General features: G+C 38.0%; 1 protein-coding gene across 1 annotated transcript in view; it reads left to right on the top strand.

Annotated features, from left to right (window-relative positions):
- Positions 1-404: 404 nt before the first annotated feature.
- CFAP58 (cilia and flagella associated protein 58) overlaps positions 405-26,092 on the top strand; it is a 55,791-nt gene continuing 30,103 nt past the window's right edge. The window contains exons 1-10 of the mRNA XM_041415535.1: positions 405-413; positions 6,028-6,164; positions 8,017-8,173; positions 10,186-10,380; positions 12,528-12,665; positions 14,741-14,900; positions 15,137-15,219; positions 16,368-16,559; positions 21,213-21,374; positions 24,209-24,355. Of these exons, the coding sequence (XP_041271469.1) occupies positions 405-413; positions 6,028-6,164; positions 8,017-8,173; positions 10,186-10,380; positions 12,528-12,665; positions 14,741-14,900; positions 15,137-15,219; positions 16,368-16,559; positions 21,213-21,374; positions 24,209-24,355 (1,380 nt within the window). The remainder of the gene's footprint in view (positions 414-6,027; positions 6,165-8,016; positions 8,174-10,185; positions 10,381-12,527; positions 12,666-14,740; positions 14,901-15,136; positions 15,220-16,367; positions 16,560-21,212; positions 21,375-24,208; positions 24,356-26,092) is intronic.

Consider the following 26,092-nt stretch of genomic DNA (forward strand, 5'->3'; position numbering starts at 1 on the left):
CCAGAGGGGAAACATTCCTCCGTGTCCTTGGTTAAAATCCCCGGAGGCCGAACTTCAGCAGCAAGACGAACACACAGTTGTTGGCGGACAAGCCACCCTTCGGCAGCGGGGCCATCCCTGTACGCGGCCGCCGCGGGCCCGTGGCTGAAGGTGGCCCCGGGCCCAGCGCGGCCCCGCCCGCAGCCGCCGCCGTTGCTACGATACCACAGCGGCGCTGGCTGCGAGCAGCGGCCTCGGCACCGCCGCGGGCCCGGGCCGCCTCCGCCACCGCCCGGCACCGGCACCGGCACCGGCACCGCCCCTGCCCGCGGCACCGCCACCGCCGCCGGCACCGCCACCTGTGCCGACACCGGCACTGACGCCGACCCACTGCACCGCGCCCGCCACCTCCACCCGACGGCAGCATGGCTGAGGTAACCCGTCACCTGCCCCACCCTTCCTTCCTGTCCCCTGGACAGGACGAAGGCTGCACCTCAGGATAAGCCCGACAACATCAGCCGTGTATCATCTGTAGCCATATTCCGTGTTTATGTGTCACTGTGTGAGCAGAGCTCAGTTAGGTTCTGTGCTGAAAGTAGGAGCGATCAGCTACTTGTACCCAGGCAGTAGTAACTCTTAAATTTTAGGAGCAGCTGCTACATATAAGATCGTGGGTGTGATTCCTGCCCTGCTTCCCCCTCCTCACTGCTCGTCTTTTTACTCTACAGTCACAAACATGAACAAGATCAAGACTGAAGTACCTGAAGGGAGCCTACAAGAGAGCTGGAGAGGGACTTTTCACAAGAGCATTTAGTGGGGACAGGACAGGACAGAGGGGAGCAGATTCACACTGAGAGTAGGTTTAGATTAGATTAGATATTAGGAGACAATTCTTTACTGTGAGGGTGGTGAGAAACTGGCACAGATTGCCCAGAAAATTTGCAGATGGCCCATCCCTGGAAGTGTTCAAAGCCAGGTAGGATGGAGCTCTGAGCAACATGGTCTAGTGGAAGGTCCATGGCAGAGAGTTGGAATAAGATGATCTTTAAGGTCCCTTCCAACCCAAACCATTTTGTGATTCTGTGGCTTGGAGAGGAGGATGAAATGAGAAGAAAGTCCCAGAGCAGGTTTGAAGGAGGGATGCACTAAGTTTCAGCTCACAGCTCACAGCTCAGATTGCTCTTTGATGCTGGCCGGAGCATGGGATCAGCGTTAAAGTTGCCCTTGAGGTTTTCCTGCTGACAGGAATGCTGCTTCCCTGTCCTAGTGGGACCACCTCAGAGGTGCATTTGCAAGGATTTGGCATCAGAACTGAGCTAGCTGAAAAATGTCTTCTCTGTAAGGCTTAACTGCAGCATTTCCCACAGAGGAAAGACTGAATTGTGTTGGCATTACTGGAGCTTTGAGATGTGCTTGTCTGCATGTCTCTGGCACTATCTGGATAGAAATCATAAACTAATCAGACTTTAGAGGGTAGAGAACTAGGCAGAATTAGGGTTAAGATACTGGGTTTCCTCAGTGGTTGATGCATTATTCAAACACTGTCAAGTATGGATTTTAGGCCAGGGAAGTGACAACTTATATAAATAAATGTTTCACAGTGCTTTTGAAAAGGAATCCTATGTAGCATTTCAGTGTGATTTCACCAATTTACTCTGATGTGTTGTTTGTTATTATTGATTTAAACTCTGTCAAATCAAAGTGCTTGGCTCACTAAAAACAGTTGATGTTTTTAGGCTTACAGTGAATTTTCACTGTCAGAAACCTAAAGCTGCCAAGTGATCATAAGGGTGTATGTGGAACTTCTTCATTCTGATGGTTTAAAAACTTAGCTTTGTGATTCCTAGATAGGCTTTAATTTAGCACTTATTTGGGAAACCTCCATGCCTTACAATAAAGTGGTTTGTTCCAGTAAAATTAAGTCGATGTAGCAATCCAGAGTGATTTTTGAGCACTACAGAAATAGAAGTTCTTTGAAATGGAGTTTCTTGTCCTTAGAATTATGAAGAAAATACATTCAGAGTAAATATAAATAGCAGCACCGTCATCCTATGGCCACAGCTTGCAAACCCGTGGTGCTGCCCAAAGCCTCTTCAAGGAGGAGGAAAAGCATGGAAAATCTTGTTAATTTCACTGCTGCTAATCAAAACCTGGTAGATGAACATGAGGAACCATGATGATCCGTACAATTTCCTTTTTGCTATCACATGGCAATACTCTGTGTGTGAACATTAGGAGAGGTGATCCTTCAAGACGTTCCCAAACTGAGGAGACGTCTTGGTAACATCATAAAACTAAGGAGTGGAAATACTGGGAAAATAAGAGCCTTTCCAATTTCAGCAGCTAATCTGAAGCTCAAGCAGGGTATGACTGAACCATACTGCCTACTATTGAACCCATTAAGTGATTTTCTAGTGAAAAAGCTGCTTTACAATATGATCCTGCAAGAAGTAACGTGCAATGCACAACATGGGACGTTTCATTTCTGTGTTGTGAGTCAAGTATGCAGCTGATACTTTTTCAGTTTGGTTATAAGAATTAGTACTCTTAAAGGTTCAGGAATTATTTTGGCATTGTTTAAAATGTTCATGTCTTTTTTGAGGTTTTGCTTGATAAACCCTTTATATTCCATATTATTCTTCTTTCTGAAGGAAAGTTCTGTAAGAGTTGTAGTATTTCACTGCAATTTTGTTATCATTCAAGCAATATGTTTCTCATGTATCCAAGCTAAGTGTTGAAGGAAGTTCAAGTGCTAAAGTAGCCAAGATGATATTCTTCAGTGCTAAATTCAACAAACAATCTGTCCTACAATTTAGTTATTTATAAACCATAAAAGAATCCTGATGGGGCCGTTCTTGTAAAAATTGAACAGTTGCTGTAAAAATGGAATAGTTGCTCCAAATTAAAGCCCTACATCTTGGTGACTTGATGGGTCATTAGGGTAAGAAATAAAAGTTGCAGAAGAAAAATTTTTCTCCATGTGAAGCCTGTTTGTAATCAGTAGGGTTTGTTTAGGGCAGGGGTTAAGCACACAGATCAGTGGCTGGTAAGAGGTGGGTCAGTGATAATCAATAGCTGTTAACTGTCAGGTGGCAGTTAAATGATCTGTTTTGTAGTTTTAATAAACTGGACGTAACAATCTGCTGTTTACAGTAATATCAAAGGAGCAAAGGGCCAAGCTAATCATGAAGGGAATACAATTCTATTTTTCATGGCTAGGGCACTGATCCATGAGTCTGCACTGGAAGAATGCTAAAAGAGGAATTTGTAGGAGCTTGTACTGCCCTGCTTGGAATTACCAAATTTTCAATTTCCAGGCGTATCAATCCAATATAATAAGAAAATGTTTCATTAATTCTCAGTTTCTGAGCAATGAAACTGATGTGATCTTTTGGGGTATTTAATGGAAGCAAAGTAAAGCAGTCACACTTCATAAGTCCTGCTTCACAAGTTCCAGTGTTCAGTACTTCTCTGAAGATTTTTGAATTATTCTAACAGCAAACATCCAGGGTACTTCCTTTAATTATGCAGCAGACTGCCATGCATTATCTACCTATCTTGTACTGCAATTACCCTGTGTTACTGGCACAGTGCAATCTTTCACACTGAATAACAACGTGAATATCTCTTCTATGAAGACTTCCATCATCAAAATTTTACTCCTTTTTACTGCTGAAAATAGCAGACCTATTGATCTGCTCTTACAGCAGAAGACACAACCAAGGAGCAGCTACAATGAAGCTCAGTTTTGCTGATGCTGAAGTCTGTAAAAAATTCTTATTTAGATTTTGCTTATTAGTGTTGCCATCATCCATGTCTTCTTACTTTATTGATAAAAATTGTTATTATCAATACAAATTCAATATAATAGTTTTTACAGGCCAAAGATAAAGTTCAAAAAGCGCAGCTTAGAGTGACCTTAAATCAGTGCTTATCTGAATGGCCTCCCTGACTTGAGCAGATCACTTTTACAAATACTCATCAGAACAAAAGACTCTCTGAAGCCACTAAAACCTTTCAGAGGCTAATTGATTTTATTCCCCAGTTCTATTCCCCAAAACTCCAATCGTAATGATTTAATTCACCAATTTTAATCAGAGTCTAATCAGCCAGCAGGCAGCTCTGATGTAAGTAATCAGCTTTAATCTTATTTTCAATTTACATTTTTCTAGAGAAAGGGTGGTTGACTCTTACCGGTTGACAAATCTGAAACATGTTTATTTACAGCTATATTTTATGCTTTTCTGCTAGTCAATATGATACACTGTGTCTTTGTGCCATTATTTCAGCCCAACATGCACTTATTTAAATTTCAGAATTTAGCATTGTGTGTAAGATATTAATGAATGAAAAACTTATAATTTATTAGATAATACTTAATGCTTTATGTATGATCATTGCTGCATTGAATGGAAATTAGAATTCAAAATGTATGACATAAAAATTGATTTTATATATAAAATTGTTTAGAGATGCTTGATACAGAAGTGAAAAAACATATTTTCAGGCTAAATTTTCAGGCTAAGTAATTTATTAAGTAATGAAAATACTGTTTGTAGGTAGTGAGTTTAATTGACTGTAATTTCAGAATTTCTGAGCAAGGAAAGCCCATTGTTTACCTCTTTATTAGTATGTGTGGAAGAAAAGGAAGAGGAAAGATTCCTCATCTTTATGTTCCAGATGGTTTCTCAAATTTGGATGTGCTGAGCTAGTTGAATAAATAAAATGGAAATGTATTCCCTCTGCAGTTTGAAGAGGCTACAGATGTTATACTTTGTGTTATCTTTCAGCAAAATCTTGTAGCCTGTTACTTCTCTAGTTCTATAGTTTGAGTTTTTAATTTAGGCAGTAAACAGCTAAATATTACATATATTTGATTTTTAAGGGTTCCATAAGTATATTAACAACATAACATAACATAGGTGTCATAATTTAGAGTTTAACATTAAATAGGGTTTTTGTTTTAGAAAACAGAGATGTCAATTAAAATAAAGAATTTCTGTAAACAATTTGATATAAATTATTTTATTTTCTTCCTTGTGGGGATGGTTTCTAAAATTTTTCTAAAGTATTTTTCTCCTGCCTCAATTTCATATGATGCAAGTAGGAGTTGAAAGGGATATTATGGCCTGATATAATGATGCTTCTATTTGGCTTTCCTTGGGGAGACCCTAGAGCTAATGTAGAACTGCACAGCCACACTTGGGGTCTAAATCTGTACAAGATCATGAAGTCCAGAAGTCTGCCAGGAGCCAGCTGAGGAAAGAGCATCATGCTGTGATTTGAAGCTCAGGGACGTCTAGTGTAAAAGTAGTATCTTCATGATTTACTGTGACTTCAGGAACTTTCCTTCCCATCCAGTCACTTGCTGAATTTCTGCATTTCTTTTAGCACAGGATTCCAGAAATGGTAGGAGCTTCATTTGAACCTGGCAAGGAATAAGCTATTTTTTTTTTTTTTTGATTCATAGGGATCTGATTCAAGGGAGAGTGATGCAGAGGGAATTATACAATGAAATGAATCCTCCTCCCCTATCCTCTTTGTGGGTGTCAAACCCTAAGCTTGTGAGAGGCACACAAATCTGTCATTTAAGTAACTCCATGTGTTAAAATTTGGCATAAGAAAAGTGCCTTGTCTAAAAAACTAGTTAAAATCAAATTACACTAAGTCCTCACAGATGAAAATGAACAAAGAGGAAGAAAAGTTGAGTAACATCTTTTTCTCATCCAAATCAAACTGGATGCTCATTGTCCTAATAGGAATTTACAGACACAAGGTATTTAAGTAGATGATACCTTTGTGGGCACTGAATTGTCAGTAAATTTTTACTCATATTGGTGGTACTCACGTGATCAAAGCCTCAGAGAGCCCATGCCCTCAGCCAAAACAAAAGATACCAAGAGAAGGGGACTGTTGTGAACTTAATCATGAAAAGGCACAAAAATCTATTTTTTTCAACTAAGTAATGTGCAAGGCAATTAATTTCTAATTTGTGGTTATTTTTAAACACAATTTAATTTATTTAATTATTTTCCATTTCATTCCTAGGAGCTTGAAAAGGCCTGGAAAATGGTGGATAAAGTCTATGAAAGGGAACAGAAAACGAAGGAAACAATTGATTCACTGCAAAAAGAAATTTCACGCCTAAATAATTTAATGAAGGAAAGAGCTGGACAGGAGTACAAGTAAGTTTTCCTCAGGGAGAGGAAAAGCCTGATCTGATTTTCTATCATTCTATACCTTGTTTAGCCATGTAGACACAGTGGAAAACATAGATCTTTTCTGTCTTTTACTTTTCTCATGAATACACATTTATTTGTGTGTTTATGCAGTGAGCAAGTACAGAATCAGGCTCTGACTGAGTTAATTCAGTATTGGATTAAGCTGAAAGATCAAATAAAATGAATACTATGCACTTTCTCAGTATGTGTCATATTGTTTTATCTGACAAACTCTTCAGCATACTTTGAGAATAGGATCCTGTCAACATTTTTACATTTCACAGCAGCAAGAGCAAGTAGATAAATCAGGAAGGCAGGACACTTGATTTCTCTTCTGTTCCAGCTTTGTTATAAGGCTCTGACACTGTCTGTGTTCTTGTTTGTGTTTTATACACTTTCAAGATTATGTTTCGGTTTTTTTAACCAAACACACATAGATGGACCTAGCCTGAGATGGAGCCTCTAAGCCACTGCATTGTGCACATAATAATCATGCTCTGGAGCTGCTCAGAAGCTGTCCAGAGCCTACTGTTTGTAGTATCAGGTCCTCAGAGACTGCTTATGCTGTAACATGAAGTTAAACTCAAAGATAAGATTAAGTGTATTGACCCTATGGCCTGTGCACTTTCTACTGAAATTGCTGGTGATTGGCCTGCCTGATTATGGCTTAAAATTTTCACACTGTTTAAGGTATTTATTTATAATATGCATGCAGGATATGTATGGAACATGCTTGTCTCTGCACTCTTTGTGTATCCAGGCTGCAAAAACAGGAGGCCTTCAGTGTGCTCAGGCACTTCCCCCTCCAAGAAATGTGCCAGCACATAAACCACCTGGGTCCATGACAAATCTACTCCTCCACCTTTTGTCTCTGACATCTTCTGGATCTGTTTAACAGCTTTCCTTGGATCTAAAACCTTGGTCATTCAGTCTGCCCTTAGTGTAACTCCTTAAAGTCATCTCTCTTTAGCTGCTTTTTGCATTTTCCAGCAAGAGCCAGGAGCTGTTACTTTGCTGACACGTCACTCCTGTTTCCAGCTCTGCCCAGGCTGCTGCCAGCTTACCATTTCTTCTTGAAGTTCCTCTGTATTGCCCTCCAGTTCTGTGCTTAAATACCCTGTCCAGTGACAAGGCTCACTCCTGTTTCCAGCTCTGCCCCGGCTGCTGCCAGCTTACAATTTCTTCTTGAAGTTCCCTCTGTATTGCCCTCCAGTTCTGTGCTTAAATACCCTGTCCAGTGACAAGGCCATTAGATAAAGTAACTCCTTTGCAGATTTCAGCTTTGAAAACCCAATAATCTTTTAGAACAATTAGACTGCTTTTTAAGACTGAGCTTGAACCCGCAGCTTGGACTTCCTTTCATATTGGAAATGTGTCAAAACAGAGTTAGTTTTTATTTTTACATGATGTGACTGTAAGACATACCCTAGTTAGGTGTCCAGTCAGGTGAGGTGCAGCGAGACAGGTTACAACAGTATAACATTTTTAGTTATATTAAAACTAAAATTAGTCCCTGACTAATTTTGCAGTGGGAATAGAAGAGGAAATTTTTTTTCCCTGTTACCTGGGGAATGGAAGGTTTATTCAGACTCATAAGGATGTGAGACAACAAGAAAGAGTTTTGACTTGGCTGATGGTGACTGCTCACAGCAGATAAAGCATATAATTCAATTGACCATCAGTCTTCATACAGAGGAGTTTGAAATAAAAAAAAAAAAAATTAAACTCCTCTTTCTCATAAAAGTCTTTGTCTGGCATAGGAGGAAGAACAGAAATGGCCTGTGACACTGCTTGACTATTATTTCCTTGCTTCCAGTGTTGAGGATTTGCTAAGACTTCAAGAAGAGGTAACAGAAGAGCGAGACCAACTGTTGTCAGAAGTTGTGAAGTTACGTCAAAGTCTCACTGAAATCACAGAGCAACAGCAGGAAACAGAAAAGGCAAAAAATGAAGCAGAGCAATCCGTTTTGCAGGTTTGTTCTGACCACCAGATGGTGATTTTAGGCTTTGTCCTGAGCCTTTCTCCACCCTTGGAATTGATCTCCAGTGACTGGGACACTACCACATGTTCTTTCGCATCTTTTCAGGAGTGCTCTGAGTGGACTCTGCTGTGAATGACTTCTATATTTTTCTGTAGTTTTAGGCTATGTACTTTGCAAAGTGTATTGTCATGTATCAGCTGCTTCCACAGCTTCCCAATACCCCAATGAGGCCAAGGTTGTTTTTTTGTGAATTGTGATAATCTTTAATGCTGAAGAAATGGGATGTTTTCTGTATTTTAAATCATTATGCCTCAAAAGAGACACTTAGAACATGGACCTGGAATAGAGATTCTTGGTCCCTTGCGGTTGGCAGTGGTTGTCATATTATGAGATACCATCGTTCTTAAGAATGTATCAAAATCTGTATTAAAAATAATGAAGTTATTTTCTCTCCTTTATGGGAAGCTTTTTCCAGATTTTTGCTTTTTTCATCATTAGGTACCTCCTACTTTCTCCTTTACTCTGATTCTGGATTACTGGTTTTCCACTTAAATTTTTCACAACACAGTTGTCTGTAGAGAGCAGTCACACTCCATCTCAGCTTTACATGAAGTTAGGCTTTTTATTTTTCTGACCATTTGAGATCACATATTGTGATCAATATGTATGGATTTCTTGAAATGTGTAGAGCAGCTAGAGATAAGAAGACTGAGGATCAGTGGAATAGCCACTGAATGGAAGGTGGAAAAAGATGGAAGATGGCATACAGAACTCTGATATATCAAATATATAAGCATAATAATGAGAAATGAAAGAATTAAAGCAGAATATAAATAGGGGTGGAGCAAGACACCTGGAGAAAGGAAGAGTAGAAAATCACATTTAAACAAAGAACAGAGAAAAGGTAGAAGGAGCATTTAGCTTTCAATTTTTTATAAATCACAAATAGGAAAGTAATGATCAGTCTAGGTTTCATGCACAGAAATTGTTTCTATTTATAAAGCAGATGATGGTAACGTACAAGAAGAGAATATAAAATCTTTGTTTTTCTGACAGCATTGTGGGCATGAGAGAAAAGAGTAAAAACTTGTTGAATCTTGGCAGCCTTAATCTTCTGATACTCACTTCATCAACCCTTAAATTTACAGAATTGTTACAGCATTTGTAATCACCTCCCATTCTTCCAGTATGGAATTATTCTCCACTTCAGACTGCTTGAATGACAATGTCTCTTTGAAGATCCTGTTGAAGAAGCTGTTAGTTCTGGCAACTTTTCATCTGTGGACTCAGAGGGGGAGGAATCCTTAAGCAAAGAACATCTTTCAATTGCTGGTCCCTGGCTGAACCGAATATTTCCATATGGATCAGCCCCCTGTGTCTCCTCTCTGCTGATTCTGCTCCATCAAATTTTTGTGAAGGGAGAGAGCAGGAGTCACAAGACAGTCTATTAAATATGAGAAAAATTTCCTCTTTCAGAGTTCCCACATAGGAACTTTGAGAGTAGAAAGATTGAGACCAGTTGGGAAAATGAACACTGGTCTGACATCTCTCTATTTCCTTTAACATCAATGTAATAAGTGTTTCTGCTAGTCAGAGAGAATAATAAAAAGAAAAATCCTTGCAATACAGCATCAAGCCCCAATTAATTTTGATGCTTCATTCAGAAAGTACCACTTTGCAAGTAACTTATAACAGTAAAGATATTTATGCCACTGCTTCTCCAGATGAATGCTTTTATGTTTGGACTGTATCAGACCCTTCTGTCTGGGTGAACTGACTGGTGTTTAACAAACTTTTGTCATCAATAATAGGGCCCACATCCAGAATTTTTTGTTCAACCATTAGAAAACATTTACTTCTGAGAAGATCTGGCATACAATGATCGTTGCAGTAATATAGAAGCTCTTGTTTTTAAAGTCAAACAGAATCAGAGAGGTGAGAGGACTTGTTTCCTGAGTAAAAGGCAGCAGAATTTAAAATTGTTTTTTTCTCTATTATTATAGCTTCAGCAAGACATCCAGCTGCGTCAAAGTGAGGAATTACGAGAGGCACGAAAGAAGGAAAAAATGGAGACTGATCTGAAAAATCTTCTAGCTGAAATGGATAAGAAGCAAGCTGAGGTCCAGAAGTTGCAGCAACAAATAGAGAATGACAAAGAGGAACAACTGAAAATAGAAAATAATCTTAAAGAGCAGAAGGTAGGGTATATGGCACACTGTATTTATCAGGTCTAAGATTTGAGTAAAATCTGTAATTAAGAAGAAAATGGATTTTTCTGAAAGGAAAGGGAGGGAGAGTAAGTGATTAAATTTTAATAAACATTATTTTTTATATAAATATTAGTTTACTAATAAATAAGTATGTAAAGCTTGCTGACAGATTTCAGATAGATTTCTCACAGAAGTCGGTAGTGGATCACAATTATATCGTTCATCTTGAAAAAATCACAGCAAATGAGACACAGTCTGTGAAGAACATGGATGATCTATAGGAGCAGGAGACTGCCAGGTTGGACTTCTGGCTACATTGCCAGCGTTGCTATTGATTGTGTCTAGTGGCATTGGTAAAATAATTTTACCTCCATCCCCTTCTTTCTTCTTTTTCACAATAATTTTTATCTGCCTCTCAAGCCTGTGAAAGGGCAGGGAACTGTCTTCATAAACCTTTGTGATTTATTTTCCTCATTCCGTTTCTAAAAACTTTATCTGTACATGTCCTAACATAGTGTTCTGCAAGTGTGTGAATTTTCAGGTTTTCAGTCCATTTCCCCTGACTTTGAGAAACTCTCAGAGAAGCAATTTCAGTTAATGGCAGGGGAGATCTCATCACTGTAAACCAGTCCTACCTCAAGGGAAACTTCCTTTTGAGTTGTGTGTTTCTTGTAAATTTATAACTTTTATGGCTTTTTCTTCCCTTCTGGTCCCTGAATTTGAGAAGGTAGAAGTCAGTGCCAATTTTTAGTCAACACAAAGTCTTACTAAAATACTCAAAAAAGAGATAGAGAGAAGACTTGATTAATTTTCTGAATATCACTGATTTGATGCAGCTTTTGAGGGCAGCTCCATCATCTGCCATGGCAATCACATTGTATACACTGGTTCTGTTCCATTCTTGCTCCTTTTTATAGTCTCTTTGAGCCTTTCAAAGTGTAGATTTTAGGAGCATTCAATTATCCAAACTGTCCTGGAAACCGAGAGTTCACATAAAGTGCTCTGTGTGGGCTAATTAACCAGACTTCTTCATTGTCTTCCTTGCCTGTGCTGGCTTGAAGGTGTCTGTGAATGCCTTAAATGGTCTTTTGCATGAAGTCTGTCCAAAACACAGGCTGTCCAACTCTGCAAGGGTCAGGGTAGAAATCTTCAAAGAGGGTAAGACAGCTATTGCAACTTCATCAGGTTATTGTCTCAGTTGAATTGTAGTTGTTGTGATGTCTGCATTCTTTTATTCTTACTCTTATTTTATAAGAAATTTCTAATAAAAGGCCCTTTCTTGTATGACATTGAAAATGGCTTGATACAGTTGCTATAAGCTGTATCCCACCCCCATCCAAGACTCAATAAAGGGTTACCTGAAATTGTTATCCTGACATTTGCAATATAAAAAGGAGTATTTCTTGTTTTTATGCTAGGTTCTACTTCTTTTCCTTTAATGTTTTTTAAAGGTGCAATGTATATTGACTTCATCAGGAGTGAAAAATATGATAGTTGTTCTTTCCTCATTTATGTATGTAATATCTGCAAGGAAACTTCCATCAAGCAGAAGATAAATCTGGTAGCTCCAGTATTGAAATATGTTCTGTATAGAAACCACAATACCACTACTCCATATGTTTAACTGAAGAAAAATTAAAGAGCAGAATGCTTTGTCCTGGTCTCAGCAAACCATGTACCCAGAGAAATGTTATCAGCACATTAATGTAGGATGCTTGCTCATAAAACAGAGCTTCCCTGCCCTCTGCTGATTGAAGTGATTTGAATCTTATACTAATTTTCAATAATTGTATGTATCAAGCTGTATTGTGTGATGGTTGCCAGATGCCTAACAAGAAGTAAGATATCTATTTACCACCTGCAATAAACACCTGCTAAGCTTCCAGAAAAAAAAAAAAATAAATTACACTGGATCTGTTGTTCATTAGAAATTATGATTTCTCCATGTCATTATGACCATGTATCATATTTAGTAATATTAGTAATTTCATCAACAGTGAAGGCTGGTTTTTAAGCAGACAACAATCTGCAGCAGCTTTTGTCTCCTGAGTAGCAGGAAAGTTTGGTCTTCAGGTGTATTTAGGTATTGTAATGAAATTTAGAAGAATTAATAGGATTGTTCTTTAATCTAACAGACCTTGAATGAAAAAGCTGGTAAGGAACTTGAGCAATTGAAGATGAAACATCAAAAGCTCACACAAGAGAGTGAGCAGCAGAGTGCAATGCTTGATGATGTGATGAAGGACATTGGTCAGAAGACGGCACAAATGAAAGTAAGTTCCAGAAGGTGCATCCTCCCAGCTGTGTCATTCCAATGAAATCTTACCACTTGGGACAGGGATGACTTCAGTTCTTGTCCTGATAGTTCCCCACAGGTAGTTTTGGAGGAAACATGAGTAGTTTTTAGGAATAATCTGATGCTGGATGCCATTCGTTCTATGGCAGGTAGTCTTCAACCCTCTCATCTGACATTGTAGCACCTGTTCTCCTGGAGGAGTTGTTTCATAAAACACATGAACCAAAATGTTCAACACTGTTCGTAAAGAATGGGTGGTCACAAACATGGATCTCTTTTCAATCCTGAGATCTTCAAATAGGAGGGATGATTTTCTTACAATGATTAACATAATTTGAATTTTGCCAAAATCCATTGAAAAATGGTTATAAATGATAAAAATGGTGTCCTGGATAGTTTCCACTGAAGAGAATTACTTTCAACACTAATTTCTTCTCCCTTCAAGTATTGATTGAGAAAGTTGAATATAAATAACCAAGATGGTGTTTACTTTCAGATATAAATGGGTTTGTTGCCTGACTTCACATCACTTAACAGTCATTTCATACAACTCAGAAGCAGATGAGTCTCTGTTGAGGAGGAATTAAAGGATTCCTGCACATTCTTATTAGGGTATTTTGAGAGCACTTGACAAAGGGTAATGTATAGATGTTGGATGCTATTATGCTATTTACCATATCTTGCATTTTGTGTCACCATTGGGGTTAAAATACTAAACATTAGAAAATTCAGGTAGAAAATAATTATCTTCTTGAGTTTTATTGAGTATAACACACCTAAATAAAAAGCTTGTTTGCTTGTTAGTCTGATAGAAACTAACCCCTGACTGATTAAAAGCTCAGTTCACAACTAATATGACAAAAATGATTCTGATTTGGATCCTTAATGGAGGCTGATAGGAGCTTTCTTTCTGTTGTATTTTACTAGTGAAACTGAAGGCCGTTTTTCTTACTTATTTGAAAAACAAATTACTCTCTTTTCCAGGTTATCCAGTTTTATCATTACCAATGCCACCTTTATTTAAAACTTTACAAATATGACTTACATCTGGGACTTTAGAGTGTCAGAGGATTTTGATTCTATGATCTATCTGATGCTGATTTCAGGAAAAGTTGATGGAACTTTCAGAGTCATGCTCAAGGACTTCTGGGAAGAAAAAATAGAAGATACTGCCCAGTTAGCAGTTAAGCCAGCTGCTAAAGGTTAAGAGCTTAGTCATGATCTGGGGTGCAGTTTTTGTAGGGATTGTGCCTGCAATACCATCCTGCAGTGTGCTGGGCAATGTGAATTGTCAAACTACTCTTAAACCTCTTGAAGCTTATTGTCAGTAAGAACTAAGAAGATTCCAATTCTCCCAGAGGATGCTTCATAGCAGGATTCCCCTTCTCACACAATCAGTATCTGAGGCTGTAAGTGGAACACAGTGTCTGTGATGGCTGTAAAACCTAGCAGTGGCACTGAATTATACAAAGTTATACTTCTTAAAAGGAAAAAGACTGATTGCTGTTGTGATTATTGGTTATGTTTCCCAGTAACCAGTTATGCAGTACTTTGCTTGATTTTTTTTTCCTCTATTGTATAGCAAATGAGATAGACTCTGGATTTTGCTTTTTCTTTAAAGCCATAGGTTATGAAAGAGATGGGGATAATACATACCTGCTATTTATGGACATGCAATCAAGACTACACTATGGATATCTTTCTCATCACAATCACTGTGCCTAGTACTTCAAATGAAAATTGATCTGCCTGTTTTTAATTAACTGGACTAATTGGGTAGTGCTGTGTGAGGTTTGCAGCTCGAGGTTCTTTGTTGATCATCTTCAGCCCTAAAGTATAAGATTTGATTATAATTTTCATTTCCCAAGCTGGCTTTGTTTAAATTATTTTAAATATTTTTCAATTAGCTAATTATCTTTCTGCAGCTGACCCACAGCACTTACATGTTTTCTTCCTGAGTTCCATGGAGTAAGTGTACACCAAATAAAAAAGCATTTTCTTCCTTCTTTCTGTGAATGCTTTCTCTCCCCTTTCCTTGTTGCTGTTCTGTAGGAGATAGAGGATGAAGCAGCTCATATGAGCCTTGAAATTTCAAAGCTGAGCAAAATGAGAGATGTTCTCCAGCATAAGCTGCGTACTGCAGAGGAACAAAAAGTTGATGCAGAACATGAAAAAAGCATGCTAAAAAATCAAATAATCAGACTGGAGAAAGGTAGGTGCTTAAGAGACAGGTGGATCTGTTTTCTGAGTTCTTTTAAGTTATTCTAGGTACCCAGATAAGCATTAGCATCATCTAATACCTAGGGTTGTAAAACCTGTTCAAAACTACTTGAATTGGTTATGTAATGTCAAGGTTTTAAAAAAAGTCCACTAAATTGTGGACTTCTGCATTTTTAACAGCTGTACAATTTGGACACAGAATTCACTATCTTTCCTCTTTTTCTCTAGAGTTGGAGACAGGCAAAAAACAGGCAGAGGCTGACAAGAGAGCCATGGATGGGCTTGTGAGGGAGAGGGATATGCTAAACCAGGTGAGTTTGCATTGGTCATATTGATAAGCCTCACAGCTTGAGAATGAAGTGCTTGTAGCTTCAACATTCACAGCAACACAGAAATGTAGAATACATAATATTAAGTTAAAGCCTTCAGATTTCCTTAAGCAGATGTACAAACTACTTCTTTTCTGTACATTGAAATAGTATTAATATCCATAAACACACAGAAGATTTCCAAGTTTTAATGTATAAACCATCAGGGAGTTCAAACTGCAAACACATTGTTTGGTATCCAAAGAGTTTGCTATATCTGTGTTTTTACACAGATCTTTTACTCTGTATCTTATGAAGTTTGGTATTAATCTATACAAACTAAGTGTTTGCTAATAGAAGAACAACCAGAGTGTTGATACACTGTGTAGCAGCTTGGCAGGTTGAGTAGTAATCCTTGCTTTTAGATCTGTTTCTCGTACTGATTGCTTCCCATCAGCCCAAGGTTCTTGTACTGCAGTATAGCATTTCATGTTTGTGGGCAGTCCTGAAGTGTTATCTACTAAATTCAATGCTAAAACATGATTTCTGACATGCTTTATTTGGTGTAGATTCACTGTCCTGTGTCTTGAATCTAGCAGAGTTTCTGATTTGACAAGTAACAAATATTTGTTTTGTATAGGGATGGAAATTTTGAAGTGGGACCAGGAGGCTGATTTTGTAAAGATGATATGTTGATGTTTTCTGTTTAATCTTTATGCAAAATTTTAAAGTAAGCTTGGTTAATTTCAAGCTTGAACTTTCTATTGAAGACATGAGAAAGAAGTGTATTTGGCTTTATTATTAATGTTAATGGCTATTGGCAAGCTTTACCATCAAAATGCCTTAAAGCTGGTAAGGATTTTCCAGTCATTAGTTATATCCACTTGTAAACAATCCTGTCAATTTTATTTTTTTTAATGCAGACACTAGTGCTTTAACTTGAAATCAGTAAAAGCTCTATTTAGCAGCTGTGCTAGAGATTTTTGTTTTTTAAATCAGATTTAAGGTTCAAGTATTTCAACTGAACAAATTAGATAAGGAATAATAACACTGAAAAGTCCATAATCCGCTTTGACAATGGCATGCTTTTGTCATAGTGGTGACAGTGTTGCATTTTCAGCTCAGGACTCATTATTTTTTGTTCCCTTTAGAACTTGATCAAGGCTACAAATGCTACTCAGAAGCAGATAGATTTGGTGAAGCTCCATGAACAGTCAAAACAGAACTTGGAGACTGAAATCCAAAATTATAAGATAGAAGCTCAGAAACAAAGGAAAATTATTTACCAATTGGAGAAGGAGAGAGATAGTTTCATCAAGGAACTGAGTGAGCTCAAAGAGAAGGTAGGAACAGCTCTTTCTGTAAGGGGTTCTTTCCTGTCTTACTCTCAGAACTGTGAAGATGATATGTTAATTTTCCTAACATGCCAGTGGGAGAAAGCTTGGACTGGTGGTCTTCATACCCTATACAAATATTTTTTGTTGTCAATGCATGTTGCCTGCTACTGCTTCAGCTCTCTCTAGGGAAACCTTATCAATGGGAAAGAGACTTGTTGATTCTGTGAGAGATTTGGAGTCCGGCCATGTATTGCTCTTATCCAGCAATCAATTGTGAAATGAAGCTAGGGCTGGAGTTCAAACCAAGGCCACTTGACTTCTTATACACGAGTCCCACAGTTGAAACTCTCATATGCATTTGGAAGTTACACTTTGATTGTCCTGTCTTATCTGCAAAGGACCTTATCTTGCATACAACCACTGTCCTAAAATTGAGGCCAGTGAGACCCAACAGTGCTTGACACCTTTGGAAGGTACTTAACATTTTGAAGGCTTACTTCAGTATGTGAAAACATCTCAGATATTCAAGATATATTGCAAAACAAGTTTTCCAGGAGCAGCTGCAGAGAAACACTGCATAAAATTTGTGTTGCCTGCTGCCTGTTATTATGTATAACTTTATTCCTGATGAAGTAAAATCAGGAACATGCTTTTAACATGTTCCATTAATTGCTGAATATCACATTGGAGAGCCCTCCAAAGAGCTCATCGATTTACTGGGATTAGCTCCCAAGCAGTTTCAACTCAAAAGTTATTTGCTATCTTTTCACAGTAAAATTATCCTTCCAACTTCATTTGACCAGGGGCTTTTGAATCATTTTAGAATGGTGTATGCTCTATTGTCTGGAATACCTCTTGTCATTTCCTTGTAAATAATAGTCCACAAAAGTGAGATTTGTCTTTGTTGCAAAGTCATATTTTGCTTCTTTCCCTCATAGTGCATTTCTAACAGTGTAGATATGAGTTAAGAACATTGTAAACTAGGGACAGAGAGTAATTCATAATACTCAGAACTACAAGGCTATTTCTTTTAATTCTATTTGGGGTTGCCCATAGTATTTTGAGGGTGAGAATGACAAATGTTTGTTTGCTTACTTTTTCATTTTTTTCCCCTGCCAGTTTGGGTGTAAATTTTCTATCATTTCTTATAAGGGAGAGGCTCAGTAAATGGCTTATGACACTTGAGATGTTTGTATAATCCTGCCTGCATTGTGACTGCAGCTTTCCAAAGGACTGGCAGGCTTCCTTGGCTCACCAAATGGGCAATTCCTGGCTCTGCTTACAGGTGAAGAGCAGCAAGAACAGTTTTAAGCACGGGAGTATGTGAGACAGCAGTCTTGTCCTTCAAGTCCACATGCAGGGTAGGAGAACATAGGATCAGGATTATTATGTAAATAGGTAATATTTAGGTTCACTGTTTGACCTATTGAGACTTGAGAAGCTGTGTCAAAACTACGGGAGTTATTTCACAGCTGGTGGGGAATGAGCTACTGATGGCAGTAAGGCCATGGCCAGTCAGTGTTCTTCTGTCACTTTTTGCCATCAACCTGTTTTTTCAGGAGGTTGTACCTCACCTTTGGAATTGCATAAGAGTTAGAAAAGAGCCAAACCCATCTAAGGCCAGAGATGTAGCTATTCTGGCTCTGAAATATCTCTGGCTATTTATAGCAGCACATACCGTGCAGAGCTGCAGAATTCATCTTTCAAAATCATCATTTGTAGGCACACAGTTTGTGGTGACTGGGAGTGGGGCTGGCCCAGCCTCATCCCCAGTGGGCACAGCTGTGAGCAGCAGGTGAGCAGCACTGACAGCAACGAGCCTGGAGTGCCCAGGGGCACTGACCAACACCAAAGGGAGCAGAGGGCACACAGGGGCACTGCATCAACATAGTGAGGATAAAAGGTTGGGCTGAAGAACAAGAGGAGCAGTCTTCTGAAGTGATGTGGTGTTATTCTGTATGGGCAGATGCCTGAAGCCTTCTGGTGTGGTATGGTATGGTGTTACTGTGTTTGGGCAAATGCTTAAGGCTTTCTGAACTTGCATGGTGATGCTCTGTGTATTGTGGCAACAATCATTTACTATTAACTGATGAACAGAGTCAACAAAATTATATACACGACAGTAAAATATTTTTAGGGTGAGAGTTCGTGCATGACTTCCTCTTCTAACTATTGCCTTGGCTGACTGCTTATTTTCAAGTTACTGCCACTTGTTGAAAAGTCTTACTTCTAGATTAGCCAGCACAAATGAGAAACAACATCCTTGCTCTTTGTTATGTAGCCTGTATTACTGTGTACAACTTTTAGCAGATTTTTTTTCCTTTTTGAATTGAAATTCTTAAATTATGAAGTGTTGGTTTCTCTGTGTTAGGTTTAGGCTGCTGAAAAGAAGGCAGTGAAGTATACTTTTCAGTTCCATCTGAACTATTATCTGGCTGTGTTTTCTGAGGAGTCACAAAACCAGTCTTTAATATGTTGACTTTTTTCAAATACACCCTTTTAAAATGTTGAGTTTGCAGTTAACAACCTATCCAGGAAAATAAAAATATACATTTCCTTTTTTGAAGTCACATAATCTTTTTGGAAACCTGTTTTTCAATAGGCATATCACTAAGGCCATGGCAGCACTTCCTAGAGTGGTTAAAAATGAGTAAACAAATAAGGACAGCACCATTACTGACCTATTGTGTAGGTTTATAGAACTAAACAGGTAACCAGCAGTAGATGATACTGAAGTGTACAAATAAAAGAGCTACAAGGATAGAGGAAAAACTATGAATACCAAATGCTTTTTGCTTAGCTTTGGGCCCTTATTGCCAAATCTGAGGGGTGTAGTGTGCCTGTTGACTAAACAGGAATTGAGCATGCTCAGCCTCCCACAGGGCTGTGTTGTGAAACACTGCATGTATCTATAAGAGAGAATTATTTGCGTTTAATCATTCCTGAAAAAGCAAAATCAGCATCTAGCCTGTGAGCACAACTCAAAAAACTTTGTCCACAATCTTACTGCAGTTATCTTATATCAGGAACAAGCAAAACACAAATGCAGTGACCTACTTTCAAAACTTGCTCCAGCCTATGATCACCATAGTGCAGATAGAAAACATGCCTTATTGATTTCTTCTCTGTGCTATCACTATTGGCAGATTGTTTAAACAGCAAAGGAAAAGGAGGGAGTGGGTTATAAACTGGGATAAGCTCTTGTTTTTGTATTGCATTGTAAGCATTCATGGGATCACCTGAAGTCAGCTACAATGTGCTGGAATTGTATTCCTGCTTCTGTAACAAAATTTTTGATATTTACCTCTCCCCTATCTTCAAAGTTGGTTGGAGCTACCTGGTGGAAATTTAATTATTTAAGCTCCTGTCCCATAGTTAGGCCTCCCCAAGGCTTTACTGCTGAGGAAGAGACAATGCTGTAATTGCAAACTTTGCAGTTATTGACTATTTGATGTAAGCATTTGTTTTATTCTTCTGCTTTGACATACAAGCATGTATTAAAGTCCAAAACCTTACTTTCAAAAGTGGAGTCAGGAGAACAGGATATGAACTGCATTTGGACATTGACTTCTCTCCTGGATTTTGTCCGTGTGATTCCTCAGCTTTTTTTAATGCCTAATTTTTTTTTCTAGCTTTAGGGATGGCATTGTTTTCTCCTCCTGCGTAGTGAACCTGATAAACTGTGTTTTTGATGTGTGTGCCCCTTAGTATTGTTCTTCTTTCTTTTTTTTTTTTTTTTTGAATGCTGAATTCTATATGAATGCTACTTCCTTGAGCTCCTCAGTTTTAAGATTTGCACAGCAGGAGAACAAGAAAAAATAAATTAATAAAAATATTTTTAAATTAAAAAAAATTTAGACTCTCCTCGTAATGATTAGCAACTATTTGTATTTTTGCCCCTGTAACATAGCAATTATGTGTTTTTATGGTAGTAACTGCTTAACAAAGGTGTTTGTAAAATTTTGTGGTTTTCTTTATTGATACTGCATGTAATCATCTTCTTTCTATAGTCTACAGTACTCCATTCTCCTTAGGTAATCTTCACATAATTATTTCTAATCTTTCATAGAAGCAACTAATGGTGATTACCTACTTATTTAGACCAAGTGTAAGTTACATTAACTGTCTTTGTTATTATAGTAATTATATCTGAACAGTCTGTAGTCATCAACTCTGTGGTCACATGTTCATTAAAAAAATTTGGTTATTAGAATGTAAGAGTGCATGTAGGGCTTCTGGAAATATGTGTTAATTCATCTCATCATACAGCTGCCATCCAAAACAACATCCAAAATCTAGATTTGCTTCATAAAGAAACTGAGTCTATTCTTGATGGAAACTTTTATGTTGATATTATTGGATCCACCCTGTGGCAATATTTTCTTTCAGTAGCTTGTTGTTAAGTTCAATATGTACCCCTCTATAAGTTTTAGTTTTGAGTGAAACCTAGGTATCAGATTAAAATACAATTTTGTCCAACATAAGCAAGTCAGAAAGGTTAAACTTGTATTTGGACTGGAGCAATTTTCAGCTGTAGTTAAAACTGCATATCACAGGGATTTGAACTTGTAATTTTCAAATCACAAATTCTGTCCCATCCTTCTAATCTTGTGATGATGGTTTAATCATGTTAATTTCTTTCCTTTCCTTTTGCTCCAGGTTCTCAATCACATGAAAGATCTTGAAATGCATCAAATTCAGATCTGCAATTATGAGAAGGAAATAGAAGTGCAAGGGGTTAAATTAAAACAGCAAAAAAATCTTTGTGAAACTCTGAGAACAGAGAGGACCCTGTACAGTAAAAATCTGATTGAAGCTAAGGTAGAAGGATACATTTTTCCTTGTGCTTCTCTCTCTGCTCTTTTTTTTTTTTTTTTTTTTTTTCCTGATTTAATTTTAATTTGTTAAAGGCAAGCTCAGTGGATCAATGGCAGAAGTGTTTTTTTCATTCCTGTGGCTTTTGGGGAAATGAATGTTTTGGGTCCCTGAAGTTTTATCTACACCATTTGTATTTGGACTGGAAATAGGAGTCCTCAGTCATGATGTGGAAATATCCCTGCTGCAAACCATGTGTAAAATCATGGTACACTGGAGCCACAGACTCATAAAGCCATCCTGCCTCCAGTCTGTTTTATCCCTTTAGGAGTTGTATGCATGTATGTGAAATAGGGTATAAGGGGAATAAGATTGCCTCCTTAGCCCTGAATGAGTATGAACATTACTGTGAATAATGATTTAGGAAGCAGAGAAACACTTTCCCAGCTGAAGTGGGATTTTCTGATGAGAACCAAAAGCTTCCACTTTGCTTGTTTCTTTCAGAGAGTGTAATTTTCCTCAGGAGATGATTCTTTCCATTCATATCTCCTCCTTGGGGATCTCACTAACAATACTAGGAGAGCAGAGGAGAACTTAAGGATATATTGTTATTCTGATGTAAAGATCTAAAATACTACACAAATCCTATTGTAATTGGCAGATATTGGGACCCTGGGTAGCTGTCATTTTAAGCCTTGGGATATTTCCAAGTAAGTATTTATGAGATGTGTAGTAAATTACAAATTTATACTTAGATTTGAATAGGTAGGTGTTTTATTTGAGAAGCACATGGGAATGAACTGTCAAAGTTCCTAACAAGCTGTGTGCTGAATTTTATGAGGAATGCGCCATTTTGCCATTTATATGGAATGCTTTACTTGACCTTAGTCAGCCTCTCATCTGGTGGATTCAGCGTTGGGATTCTTGCTGCTCCCAAAAAATCTGTCAGGAGAAATAAGGTTGAAAAAATCACAATTTATTTTTTTCCTAGTTATTTTTATTTTAAAACACACTAAATAAATTTGGTTATTTATAAATAACAGGAATCTATGTGCTGAGTTAGAAAATGGAGAAGCCTTTTGGTCTTTTGGTTTTGAATGTTACATGGTGGTAACACTATGCTGTTCATAGTTCCAGTTGTTAGAGGCCAATATTTAAACTTTAACAGCTTGCTTGTCATACTACTAAACTCTTTTAGCAAGTCCTGTGTGAGAAAATAGCTGACCCCAAAAGATGTTTTGGCCAAGGCAGTGTTATGTTTAGCAATAAGAAAAATAGCTATTCAGTGCTCAGTAACAGGTCATCCAGTCATGAAAGAAAAAAAAAACAACCATAAAAGCTTGTTGTTTTAAACATTATGGCAAATTCTTTCTCATTTTGGGAAGTAAAATTTGCACAAGCCTCTTTAGGTAAAGCCGGATGCAAACATTTTTGGATTGCTTAATGTGAAATAATCTTATGCCTACCTTGCCAGTGGTCTCCAGAGCACCATAATGTTCAAGCCATTAAAATGGAAAAGGCATCCTGGCAGGCTGTTATTATGATATAAATAGCTGATGCTTTCATCCTGGGGCTTTCTTTTGGTGCTAGGAGTTCATTTATTTAAGCAAGTTGATTAGGAGACCAGTTTGCAAAATTGTGTATTCTTATTGTTTTGCATTAAATAAAGAATTAAGAATGTATTTGGGTGGGTTTGGGCTCTCTATGCTGAATCTCTGTCATCTTTTACAACACCAAAGAGATTTATAGGCTGTGTACCAAGGACAGCTTTTAATAACTTTTGCTTTCATGGAAGTGGTTGTACATGCAAACAGCTGAGCCTAGTGCCTATTACTACTAATCAGTGCTCTCTCTGTGCTGCTTGGGTGAAGATTGCCATGACTCAAGATCTTGCTTAGCTACATTAGCACTTTGTGCAGGTAAAAATCCCTCATTTGTTGAGTAAATCCACACCTATGGTGGATGGAGCTGAAGGAGCTTTAAGCTACCCTGGTTTGGCACTGGAAGAGGGTGTATCACATGAGAGATTGTGATGTCCTCTCTCTGTGAGGTGGTAGGCTCTGGCAGAGGAGTAATAGCCTCTAAAGCTGCTTTCATTACATCCAGAAGAACATATCTGTCTAATCATTGACTCTGTTAGCTTCCATTTCATGTCATAGAATGTGCTGTCACTGTGGTGAGCTGAAATGCTAATTTTGTACAGGCAGGCACCTTTGCACTGTGAGTAGAAGTGTTCCTACTGACCTGATCTCTCTGCAGTGCTACCAGCCTTTTTGCTCTGTGTTCAAGCTTCAAGTACATGCTAAATATTTTCACAGAGCTTTCTCAAAGACTGAGCCCTCTTTTGAACTTTGCACCTCTGTGCAAACTAGCATATGTATTGGTATCTTACTGAGGGCTATATTTGTTTGCATAAAATAAGCTTCTCTCCAAAGATTTGTGCCCAACTATGCATGACCTTATTGGAAAAGCATGTTATTAGAAGCATGAAAACAGATGGATATGATCAGAATCCTAGTGATTTGGATTTACTGCTAGTTCTTATAGTGTGTCCAGCACTTTAAATTAAATGTCTTATTAAACTCATGATTGATGGTCATTATTTTTGTCAGTGTATCTTTAAAAGGGTTTTTAATTGCAGTGGCATGCCGGCTTAAACAAAAAACTGTTGTTTAATAAAACTGTTTTCAGTTGGATTAAAAAGTGATGTCTTATAGTAGGTACAAAAGATCTACTTTCATGCACCATGGCTACATTTTCCAGCGTCTAAATAGCCTGAACCCAGCATCAAAAACAACTTGCTTTAACCCTCTCTGTGATCACGCTTCCTCTTCTATTAGGATGAGATAGCAGAAATGATGATGAAACTGAGAAATTCCACACGTCAGGTGGATCAGCTGAAAGAGGAGATCAAAGAAAAGGATATAGCCCTTGAGAAAGTACAAGTGGAATTCCAGCAGTCAGAGGCTGAGAAAGAGTCGATGAAAGTAAGACCCTCGACACAGATATTTTCTTTCAAAGGGTGGACTCCGTGATTTCCCAGACTGCATTGTGTTCTGACCTGTGGTAGTTGTTTTACTGTATTTTAATAAACTATTCTGTATTTGAAGTACAAGATCTCAGCACCATTTAGAGATACTAGTTGCAGAAATATGTGTATCTGACAAATTTAATCTCTGCCTAGAATTATAATAAAAGAGTCTGGAATTGTCCGTTGGAAGCTTTGAATCTCTTGGTGACGACATTTTTTACTAAAATGTTCCATTTTGCTTGCAGAGATGTTGATTTTGTGGATAAACTGGTTCTAGCAAACTCTTTAATGTAGACTTTTATAACTCAACTTTTTATTTTTAAGAACTTTTTCTTTCTACTGTTTTTAAGTGCAAATCCCGTTATATTGCACAATGTTGTATTTCTGTGTAACTAGCAAACATTAGCCTTTTGGGAGTTAGGCAGTGCTTTTTAGTAGGGCCCTCTGCAGAGCAAGTTATTTTAATATTGTGGTATAAAGCAGCAAGATTCTGTCTTAAATCGAAGGAAATCTAAGCTTGATGCTCGGGTTCTTCTCAGTGCTGCTGCAGCCCATCCTTAGATAAGCTATTAGATTTGTGGTGGTATTTCAACCCAATTTGCTGTATTCTGAAAAGATTTATGGAGTTGTGTTCACAGGAGTTTATTTTTAATCTTCACTAAGCACTAGGAAAAAAAAATACCAGGAAAAAATGCAAACAAGACCCTCAAAAACCAAAAGTTCCCTGTCACTTTTCACAATGTTTTCTTTTGTCAGTTTATTGCTTTGCTGCTATGACTCCTTGAATTTTCAGCCTCTCTCAGCACACAGAGTTATGACAAGATGTCAATAGGCTTTGTAAAAGGGTGATGAATTTGTATTCTTGTACCTGATCTGTTTCAGAGATGTTCTATCAGTGATGGAGAAGTCAAACAGCATCTCATTCCCTGTGTGCAGCTCTCTGCCTTAACTAGTCCCTAATTCTGTCTCATCATCTCAGAACTGTCTGCCATTTATTTGACAAACATATGATTGCTGCATGGTTTACCCACTCAATTATTCACTAGCAGGTTTGTCCATACACTGACATGACATTACTGACTTGCTTCAGGGCATTGTGGTCTTCCACCTGAGTGTCACTGCTGAGTACTAAACTAGAAAAAAAATCAGAGGCAGCTGATTGTCACAGGCACCAAAGAACCCAATTATTTGTGTTGCAAGCCAGCATCAATTTGTCCTGTTTGCACTGATGTGAATGAACTAAGAAAGCTGTTCCTGGGAAATAAGTTTAAAGAATGTGCTAAATCACAGAGGACTGGGATTCATAGGAATGAGGTTATACAGACATGCTCACCTCAGATGGTATAAAGACCTTAAAAATATGCAATCATGGTAAATCCAAGCTCTATTAAAGCCAGTACAATGCCATCTTTTGGCTTCAGTTGGCCTTCATGCAGGGCTGCAGGTTAGAATTAGACAAAGGATCTCAATATTGGGGAAAAAAAAAAAAAATCTGTGGCCCTCGAAATTGGAGCTGCTGGCAACTCAAGTGATTTGTATCGTTTTGTAGATGTTTATGCATATTTTTTCTGGAAATCTGAATATGAAATCTGACTTGGTATTTCAGCATTCTGTCTTCAGTCCCAGTTATCACTTGTGTAAAACTCCTGCTTTCCTCCCACCTCTAGTATAGCATACCAATAAAAGTATCACT

The sequence above is a fragment of the Onychostruthus taczanowskii genome, unplaced genomic scaffold (genome assembly GCF_017590055.1).
Source record: "Onychostruthus taczanowskii isolate IOZ18803 unplaced genomic scaffold, ASM1759005v1 scaffold5, whole genome shotgun sequence".
NCBI classification, from domain to species: Eukaryota; Metazoa; Chordata; class Aves; order Passeriformes; family Passeridae; genus Onychostruthus; species Onychostruthus taczanowskii.